Source organism: Nanorana parkeri, unplaced genomic scaffold (assembly GCF_000935625.1).
Source record: "Nanorana parkeri isolate BGI_ZX_2015 unplaced genomic scaffold, ASM93562v1 scaffold260, whole genome shotgun sequence".
NCBI classification, from domain to species: domain Eukaryota; kingdom Metazoa; phylum Chordata; class Amphibia; order Anura; family Dicroglossidae; genus Nanorana; species Nanorana parkeri.
In genome coordinates this window covers 1,136,859-1,147,856 of record NW_017306528.1, presented here as the reverse complement: position 1 = coordinate 1,147,856, position 10,998 = coordinate 1,136,859, and the positions used below count along the sequence as shown (strand labels likewise).

General features: G+C 45.5%; 1 protein-coding gene across 3 annotated transcripts in view; it reads left to right on the top strand.

The window, feature by feature from the left end:
- The first annotated feature begins 2,097 nt into the window (after positions 1-2,097).
- SEPT5 (septin 5) overlaps positions 2,098-10,998 on the top strand; it is a 57,753-nt gene continuing 48,852 nt past the window's right edge. For 2 of the 3 annotated variants that reach the window (XM_018556973.1, XM_018556969.1), the window contains exons 1-2: positions 2,098-2,291; positions 2,422-2,432. In XM_018556973.1, the coding sequence (XP_018412475.1) occupies positions 2,249-2,291; positions 2,422-2,432 (54 nt within the window). In that variant the 5' untranslated portion in view covers positions 2,098-2,248. The remainder of the gene's footprint in view (positions 2,292-2,421; positions 2,433-10,998) is intronic. The other variant, XM_018556970.1, reaches the window with a different exon arrangement.

The following is a 10,998-nucleotide window of genomic DNA, read 5'->3' as shown; positions in this document are numbered from 1 at the left end:
AATGAAGACGTTCTTATCACAACGGCTAAATCTGTGTCTGTATTGCATATTCAAGCCTTGAAGGAAAATTAAAGCCTCCGTTTTTTTTTTTGCATAGATCTACTGCTAGCAAGCAATAGATCAATGCAAAAAGTGTAAAAAAAACGCTAACAGAAGTTAATACTTACCCGTGTCTTCCCTGCACGCTCCCGTCCGAAAATGTGAAGAGCCTAGGGTGGCCGCAAAGTATCTTGGGGCGGGCGCAGTTCACATTTTTGGCCGGGACGCGAGGATAGACACAAGGTAAGTCTATGGACGCTTGCACCCGCATGCAGACACCGTGGGACAGGAAGTGCCAGCTAGGACAGAGGAGTCAGCGCTAGATCGGAGAGCCGCCGCAGCGCTGGAAGGACAGATGAAAAGGACAAGAAAGAAGAAGAAGAAGATGATCAGATTAAGAAACATAATTTAAGGTAAGTGCTAACATTAATATTGGGGGGGGAGGGAAAAAATAAATTACTTTAATACCATAAGTCGTAACAGGTTAATAGAGGTTTACTTGATCATTTGATAGGATCCCCGATTAAGATCTGCATTAATTTAATGCACTGTTGCCCTTCTGTTGTCTTGTACCAGTCTTGCCACTCTCCGTTCTGCCCTAACATTGACAAGTCGCTGACGGCCTCAATTCGCACGTTCAGACCCAGATTTTCGGCTGACAGTCCAGTCTTTAAACACTTTAACAACAGCTGCTCTTGAACATTTAACGAATTCTGCTGTTTTGCTGATACTCGCTCCATGGCTCCGAGCACCAACAATCATCCCACGTTCAAAGGCTGTTAAATCGCGTTGTTTACCCATATCTTCAGAAAAAAATCACTTCTACTGTCGTGGTAAACAACCTGCTTCCCTATTTATAATGGTCTGGCCCTCTAGCAACGTCAGCACGAAATTATAGCTAATTTGCCTACAAATGTCAGGTGGTCATAATAATCTGGCCACTCAGTGTATAATGAGATGAGTTTGGAAATTCAAGAGAATTGGTTAAATAATGCATTACACTAAAAATAAACCGTTAGATTATCGGTGACTAAAACTAAAATTATTCAGACGACTAAAAATAAGAATGAATTTTCGTCAAAAGACTAAGAACTAAGATGAAAATGAAATCTGCTGACAAAATGAACACTGGAGAACGGGTGTTAGCCCAAAATCGTGCCAAAAATGCATGTTTCGCAGGTGCTCCCATTGATGTCTATTGGGGGCCAAAAACATGCGATTGTGTAATTTTTTTGGAGTATTGAACAACAGCACATCACTGAAATGTGAAGAGGCATAATAGTACAACATGGTAATCTGTGTGTTGAGTATTAATCCCCGTTCACACTACATGATGTGCTAGTGTAATGCAACCGGTGATGTCAGTGAGCTGGGCGGGAAGCTGCACAGAGTGTCACAGGTTGCCAAAAGCTTTTAGCAACCTGGGACGCTGTAGCTGCCCCACACCCCAATGAGATGCCACTTAAGGCAACCGCCTCATAATAGTCCTGGGTGGCACACGCTGAAAAATGTGGCAAAGTAGCTCATGCAGCATTTTCAGCTGTGAGCGTCGCGCATTTTTCCCCCCTGCGCGTTTGTGTGCGATTGACACGTGTCCACACGCAGGAAAAAAATGTGCATTTTTTCCAGCCATTAACGAGTGATGCCACCGCAAACGTGATGCACATTTTGAACGTGTTGCAGGAACGCGCTTCAAAGGGTGCGCTTTACGCAATGCGAAGGTGTGAATGAGGACCTAAATAGCTTCTGGAAACATGCTTTAAAGTGCCAAGGTGTGAAAAGCCACTAAATTGGCACAAAGATGTCCTGTAGATCCAACATAAGAGGATCCCCAGCCTTATAATGGGATTAGGTGACTACAGCGGTGAATAGGTGCACTGTACACACGTGCGTGTTGTCATTCACACCCTGTACACTTTGTGGGTCAGTGTGTCAGCTCTGGGAGTGTGCACATTGACACAGCACCGTACACTACAAGCAGACAGCCGGGGGGCGGGCTCAGCCAGCGGACTCGCGCCATGTCATTGGCTGCACGCTGTGGGCTGGGACAGCCGGAGCCAATCGCAGCTGGCCGTAGATCCAGTAATGCAGCAGCAGCCTGCTCTCCCCATCCCTGGGAGTCTATTGTAAAGAAGCAGCACAAAGGACAGCCCGCACTGCTCACTGCATCAGCCACTGCACCGCTCACTGCATCTCACCTCTGGACACCATGAGCACCAGCATCAGGTTCAAGAGCAAGCTGCTGAAGACAGGTGAGCTGCCGAGGCCATGGGTGTAGAATGTCAGGGGAGGGGGGGACCATTACATCATTCCATCCCTGACCTGTCTGTTTCCTCTCTTCCCTCCTCCTGGATTCCGTGCGGCCTCCTGGGACCCCCACAGATGAGAAGGAGGTAAGGATCCCCATTATTTCTGCATGCTGCATGCGATGGCTTATAGTGATCGAGCCCCTATATGAATCTATTTTCACTACAGCCCCATTATGGAGAGCCGCAGGTACACTATGGATACATTGTATCCTGCTCTAGGCATTCTGCTGATCATCTGCTGCCTGTGATTGGATACACATATCCCAGTGTGTGGACTGCAGATCACTGATCCTTGTATGATCATCACATGGGGACTGTGACCTCATTATGGCTTGCCATGTCCCTGCATAGGTTAAGGAAGATGTCATCTGGATCAGGAGGTAACCCTTCATGGTCTGGAACAGCCTAGAACACTAGCACTAATAATACCATGGTACACCATGACATAGTCACTGTGACTTTATTTATAGACACCATGTAGGTGGGCTGAAATAGTACAGATCTAATAACATAATGGGCGGAATTCATAACAACTGGAGCAGACAGAATCTGGAGCAGTTGCTAATAGTAACCAATCAGCTTCTCTTTTTCATTACCAAAGCTTAACTGAAGAGAGAAGCTGATTGGTTACCATAAGAAAACTGTCTCCCCCAGTTTTTATGAATAACCCCCTTGTGTTCAGGTTTGTAAACATTCTGAAATATGTGTTTTTCTTCTGGCCGATCGGATTGAAAAATGAAGCTGGGCTAGTTGTCTTTTGCAGGAATGCGGGCCCTTCAGCCATATCACTCACTGCTCATATAATAGATGGGCTCTGAACCTCCAGCAAGAGTGACGGTTGGGTATGAAGCTTTGCAGCCTCAGGTCCCTTGTACACACAGAGCATGGTTTGGAGGAATGCTATATAGTACATTAGGGCCCGTTCATACCGTGTGCGGCGATCTGCGTTTTTCTGGACCTGATCTGCGCAGGACACGTAGAGGCGGATAAGCACAATGCAACCAAAAGTAAAATCAACCCGCAGAGGGGAAAAGGAAGTGATGACACTTCCAATGGTGAAAAAAACACAGAAAACGTACAAAAAATACATCAACAAATATCGACATGCATAAGAAGGCACTGAAAGTTGCATAAACACGTATTAATGCATGTCAGCTCACCTGAGATTTCATGCATGTTATGGTGTGAACAAGCCCTAACAGCGGTAGCCAACCTTGGCACCCCCTTTGACTTGGGTCATAAGGGGGTGAAACTACAAATTCCATAAGACCTCTGCCTCTGGAAGTCATGCCTGTGGCTGTCAGAATCTTGCAATGCCTCATGGTACTTGTAGTTCCACAACAGCTGGAGTGCAGAGGTTGCCTGGTGTAAAATGTAATAAAGAGGTAGGCACCTAGTAAGATGTGATTTGAGCTGAAAGTGTATCTAAACCCAAGAGCCAAAAATATTATACACTGCAACATGCCGGTTCTTAGATGTGGGGGCTGCATTTTGTCTTTTTCTCCTTTAAATTCACCTGTGATCCTGTCAGTAACACACTGCCTGTCCTAAGGTGACAACACTCACTTACTATACTGTATCTATGAAAGAGCAGCGTTGTCACCCTAGGAAGTGTGTCAGGACAGCAGAACCTCTCCTCATCTCCACAACATAGAGGGGAGGTGTTCTGTAGTTCGCAGAAGTGAGCTGGGCAGGGCTGACACTGCTTGGGATAACACTGCAGAGTGCACAGGTACTCACTGGATCTCTGGCAGGATCAGCAGCACTTATCTTTGTTGCTTTTATCAAACAGATGTTAGAAAATGCTTTCAATGTGACCTTTACCAGACCTAAAGAGAAGCTGATTGTGGGGGCGCTTAGTACATGAGGCCATCCATTTGATGATTATACTTTTTATTAGGGATGCACCGATAACAAGTACCGTACTCGGTACAAGTACAAATACTTTTCCAGCTCTAAGACTAGACTAGAGGAAATTTCAATAGTTAGGAGGCAGCTGTCATTTGTAAGGCGCACACGGAGCTCCTGGGATTTGTACATCTGTTTTATTGTATGATTTTGTTTTTATATACATATATAAGGGATGCACAGATACCAGTTTTGCGAGTACGAGTACTGATACTTGCCCAAGTACTCACAGATAGAAGTACTGATACATTTTTGTTTATTGTCATGTGACAGTTTTTCTAAAACAATACAGACTAATGATTTCAGGACAGTGGTGGAGCGCCAGAGCCAGGTCCCAGCTGCAACCGCTGCAACCCTGGTAGAAAATGCCAAGTATCGGCACTGGTACTCAAAGTATCGGTGCATCCCTCATTTTTATCCTTTGAGTCTTTGTAAGATTCATCAGGATGTTGGTTGCACCGTCCCTCGTGCTGGTGGCTGTTTGCTATGGTGTGCTGGAACAGGTGCATTGCTGGAGACTACATAGCAGTTGCAAAGCAGATGTTAGAGATGAGTCTAGTTCATTGACAAGCCGGGTGATATCATTCCCTTACTTCACTTGGGATCTGAATTGAAAGAAATCCAAGTCATTGGAGTACACAGGGCAGTGGCACAGTGACAAAGTCAGCTCCATAAGGGTCACCATAGACGTTCCAATCTCTGTACTATCAACTTTAGATTTACCAATACTATATAATTAAGGACCGAGCTAATCTGACCAATCGATTTGTATCCTATCAGACAGACCCTCCCTCGTTTTTGGTAGATCTAAAGGAGATTGTACAATCAGATTGCAATGTTTGCGGCTCGGATACCTGTCACAAGTACAAACATAACAGCAAAAAAAAAAGAAAAAAAACCTCCCGAATGGATGTTGCAGTCTTATTGAAGAGCGTAATGGGCGCAGTGTAAATATTATTTGTGCCTGTCAGATGTGTTATCATTGGACTCGTCTTCACGTTTTTGGGCAGAGCGGCTGTTCCTGATAATCCAGCCAGTGATTGTTGTCTGACTGGCAGGATTGCATTGCTCTACTGCTTCCCACGTTGTAACATGGTGACAGCAGAGGGGTAACACCCATAATGTTTTCAGTACGGCCCAGAGCTAAATGTGGAAACCCATGGAAGCCAGTCAGCTCCTCTCTTTCATTTTCAAAGCTTAACTGAACAAACTGATTGGTTACTGTGGCCAAATGCTCCAGCTTCTGTCTGCTCCAGTTTTAGAAAATCCCCCCCTACCTATGTATCCTGTTGACCATTCCCATCAAAACTATAAATAATGGGAAATCCAAACTTTGTTGTCAATAGAACAGGAGGTGAGGGAATATCATCCAATGGCAGACATCCCAACTCTCCCGGATGTTCCGTGAGTCTCCCGCTGTTAGGTAGCGGCTCCCGGCCGCCCGGGAGAGAAACACTTTCTCCCCAAAAGATTTAATCTGCTATATCTAGCAGAGTAAACCTTTCCCTGCTATCTGTTTTTTGTTTTCTTTTCCTGACATCGGGTCCGCCGGTCGCTGTCAGTCAGAGAAAAAAAAAAGAACAGCATAGGAATGCATAGCTACATTGCTATTGGCTATTGCCATTTGCAATAGCCAATAGCAGACTAGCTATTGCACCTGCCCACTGCTGCTGTCAATCAGCAGAGGTGGACCTGATGCAGAGGGGGCGGGGGCATTTGCTATCTGACATCATTCCAGGGGGGCGGAGGGCACCTCCTTGATTCCTGCAATGGGGACACCTCTTTCGGTGATAACCATCTAAGGCTGGTGTGGGCAACTCCAGCCCTTCAGCTGTGCTTTTACTACAAATCCCAACATGCCTGTAAGTGCCAGTCTTGCAATTACTCATGGGACTTGTAGTCCCACAACAGCTGGAGGGCTGGAGTTGCCCACTCCTGGTCTCATTTAGACGTGCTGCCAGGGGTCGGTAAAAACAGGCAGTTATGCCAAGTTTTCAACGCCTACCGGTTGTCCACCTAAAAGGTAAAGCCTGACCGCTCAGCCCTGTATACATGCCGTGGACGCGATATTGTGTGTTGAGGTGTCTGCTACCATGTCTGCTATGACCCCGTAGCTACCATGTCTGCTATAACACAACATACACACAATATCGCGTCCACGGCGTATATACAAGGCTGAGCGGTCAGGCTTTATCTTTTAGGTGAACAACCGGTAGGCGTTGAAAACTTGGCACAACTGCCTGTTTTTACCGACCCCTGGCAGCACGTCTAAATGAGACCAGGAGTGGGCAACTTGTAAACATGTCGCTTTTGGAAGGCAGCGTAATGTGTATGGAGACCTGTGGGTGTTGTTTTTGTATGATATTAAAGGGTAATATTAGTAATAATGACTATAATAATTGTCCTCATTAGTGACATAGTATACAGGGTAGCGCTTATATCTTACAGCTTTGCAGTTCTGGTCTCAGTTTCCTCCATTATCACAATCTCTATGGAGATTCCATGATTCCCCCATTCTTGGGTTTGTTTCTTCTATGCGTGCTTTTACATTAATTTGCTTTTGGGATGCTTATACTGCATAAAAAGCGAATGGATGCTTATGTATGGCCGTTGTATATATTTAATGGATTAATGTTAAGAATAGCTCATGGTAAAAGGATTATTGTTTCACACACTTCTCTACTGCCTAGTTGGTCAGCAGATACCCATATAGACTAAATAGTGAAAAAATAAACGGTATGCATAGACATTTGTGGAATAATGGTGTTTTCCCGAGGTATTCCCTTATCCTGCTAAAGTAGAGTGAGATGTAGGCCCACCACCTCTAGTTCTATGAGGTCATGGCAGACATGATTGCTATGAAGTCATGGTAGACATGGTAGATTTGGGATAAAGAGGACATGTTATCCACTAGGTCTTAGCAGAGATGTTAGCTACGGGATCATGGCAGACATAGTAGCAACGTTGTGATAGCAGGCATGATAGTCACAGGGTCATAGCAGACACGGTAGCTACAGGGTCAAAGCAGGCATGGTAGCTACGGGGTTATAGCAGACATGGAAGCTACAGGGTTATAGCAGACATGGTAGCTACGGGGTTATAGCAGACATGGAAGCTACGGGGTTATAGCAGACATGGTAGCTACGGGGTTATAGCAGACATGGTAGCTACAGGGTCATAGCAGGCATGGTAGCTACAGGGTTATAGCAGACATGGAAGCGACAGGGTCATAGCAGATATGGAAGCTATGGGGTCATAGCAGACATGGTAGCTACGGGGTCATAGCAGACATGGTAGCTATGGGGTTATAGCAGACATGGTAGCTACGGGGTTATAGCAGACATGGTAGCTACGGGGTTATAGCAGACATGGAAGCTACAGGGTTATAGCAGACATGGTAGCTACGGGGTTATAGCAGACATGGAAGCTACAGGGTTATAGCAGACATGGTAGCTACGGGGTTATAGCAGACATGGAAGCTACAGGGTTATAGCAGACATGGTAGCTACGGGGTTATAGCAGACATGGAAGCTACAGGGTTATAGCAGACATGGTAGCTACGGGGTTATAGCAGACATGGAAGCTACAGGGTTATAGCAGACATGGTAGCTACGGGGTTATAGCAGACATGGAAGCTACAGGGTTATAGCAGACATGGTAGCTACGGGGTTATAGCAGACATGGAAGCTACAGGGTTATAGCAGACATGGTAGCTACGGGGTTATAGCAGACATGGAAGCTACAGGGTTATAGCAGACATGGTAGCTACGGGGTTATAGCAGACATGGAAGCTACAGGGTTATAGCAGACATGGTAGCTACGGGGTTATAGCAGACATGGAAGCTACAGGGTTATAGCAGACATGGTAGCTACGGGGTTATAGCAGACATGGAAGCTACAGGGTTATAGCAGACATGGTAGCTACGGGGTTATAGCAGACATGGAAGCTACAGGGTTATAGCAGACATGGTAGCTACGGGGTTATAGCAGACATGGAAGCTACAGGGTTATAGCAGACATGGTAGCTACGGGGTTATAGCAGACATGGAAGCTACAGGGTTATAGCAGACATGGTAGCTACGGGGTTATAGCAGACATGGAAGCTACAGGGTTATAGCAGACATGGTAGCTACGGGGTTATAGCAGACATGGAAGCTACAGGGTTATAGCAGACATGGTAGCTACGGGGTTATAGCAGACATGGAAGCTACAGGGTTATAGCAGACATGGTAGCTACGGGGTTATAGCAGACATGGAAGCTACAGGGTTATAGCAGACATGGTAGCTACGGGGTTATAGCAGACATGGAAGCTACAGGGTTATAGCAGACATGGTAGCTACGGGGTTATAGCAGACATGGAAGCTACAGGGTTATAGCAGACATGGTAGCTACGGGGTTATAGCAGACATGGTAGCTACAGGGTCATAGCAGGCATGGTAGCTACAGGGTTATAGCAGACATGGAAGCGCCAGGGTCATAGCAGATATGGAAGCTATGGGGTCATAGCAGATATGGAAGCTATGGGGTCATAGCAGACATGGTAGCTACGGGGTCATAGCAGACATGGTAGCTATGGGGTCATAGCAGATATGGAAGCTGTGGGGTCATAGCAGACATGATAGCTATGGGGTAATAGCAGGCATGGTAGCTACAGGGTCATAGCAGACATAGTAGCTACGGGGTCATAGCAGACATGGTAGCTTCGGGGTCATAGCAGACATGGTAGCTACGGGGTCATAGCAGACATGGTAGCCACGGGGTCATAGCAGACATGGAAGCTACGGAGTCATAGCAGACATGGTAGCTACGGGGTCATAGCAGACATGGTAGCTACGGGGTCATAGCAGACATGGTAGCTACGGGGTCATAGCAGACAAGGAAGCTACGGGGTCATAGCAGACAAGGAAGCTACAGGGTCATAGCAGACATGGAAGCTACGGAGTAATAGTAGACATGGTAGCTACGGGGTCATAGCAGACATGGCAGCTACGGGGTCATAGCAGACATGGTAGCTACAGGGTCATAGCAGACATGGTAGCTACGGGGTCATAGCAGACAAGGAAGCTACGGGGTCATAGCAGACAAGGAAGCTACGGGGTCATAGCAGACAAGGACGCTACGGGGTCATAGCAGACAAGGAAGCTACGGGGTCATAGCAGACAAGGAAGCTATGGGGTCATAGCAGACAAGGAAGTTACGGGGTCATAGCAGACAAGGAAGCTACGGGGTCATAGCAGACAAGGAAGCTATGGGGTCATAGCAGACAAGGAAGTTACGGGGTCATAGCAGACAAGGAAGCTACGGGGTCATAGCAGACAAGGAAGCTATGGGGTCATAGCAGACAAGGAAGCTACGGGGTGATAGAAGACTTGGAAGCTATGGGGTCATACAGAAATGGAAGCACAGTGCTACTAATACTAGTATATTTCAATGCCTTGTTGCGCTTAGATGAAGGCTGCTCCAAATTGCAGACACAGTAATGATGATAAATATTCTGTATGCACAGATTTGGCCAAATATTCTTTTGGGGAGGTCAATACAGATGACATACTTGTTATTTTTAAAACCTAATTTTAGCATATGTGCTGCAGTTTCATGTTACATAAAAATATATTGATGTCTGGATGGAAGGCATGGGATATTTTCCCTGGACACGGTCCCTGCTGAGTAATTTACTTCAGTGACAGCAATTTCCCAGCGCTTGTCTAAACAGCTTCTGCTGATTTAGGACTTGCCATTTTGGACAGGTACAGCCACCATTGCATATACTCTACCTCTTCTCTATATACACAGAATTTTTAGAATGATACACATGGTGCAGAATGTTAGAAAAAAAAAAACACAAAACTATTTTGAAATCAGTTTATGTTGAGCCAGGTGATGCCAACAGTGCCACCCACGGCTTGAAGTTTGGCCGATTCAGCAGGAATCAATGGAATTTCTAGCAGTGTATGGCCAGTTTATCTCAGATTTATGTAGGTTACTGATATCTGTAGGGAATATGGAACTGTGTTATGTTCATACCCAGTGCTTAGCTCATATTAGGTTGTAACATTGAGACTGAAGGAGAGAATGTAAGTGCACTTGTTTCTCACAGCAGTAATCTTTGCAGAAAATGAAAGTTGAAACCTTTCTCTTTCCGTTATCTGGTGTTTGTAAATCAGTCCCATAGTCTGCACTGTGTCAAAGAGAATATCACTGTAGGAAGATCATGTAAAATAAACAGATCATGTTGTGCAATTGTAGCATCCAGTACTTTATTTATAGTGTACAAAATTGTACGTAAATAATATTCAGGTGGTCACAGCCACTGTTACTTCTAAGATATACATGTTGTATATGCACATGCAACCTGCGTGTGTAAAGAGCTTTTCAAGAACAAAGGCTCTGATCCAAAGTTGTTATGAGGCAGACATTTTTGTGGTGGCTAAATGCTAAATAAAAGTGTAGGAAATAAGAACACGTGCATAAATATATATAGTATATAAATTACTTGGTGAGGGAAGATTGTGGGGGCTGAAGGACTGTTTAGTACAGTGTGTTGGCACTGAAGGACTGTTTAGTACAGTGTGTTGTGGCTGAAGGACTGTTTAGTACAGTGTGTTGGGGCTGAAGGAATGTTTAGTACAGTGTGTTGGGGCTGAAGGACTGTTTAGTACAGTGTGTTGGGGCTGAAGGACTGTTTAGTACAGTGTGTTGGGGCTGAAGGACTGTTTAGTACAGTGTGTTGGGGCTGAAGGA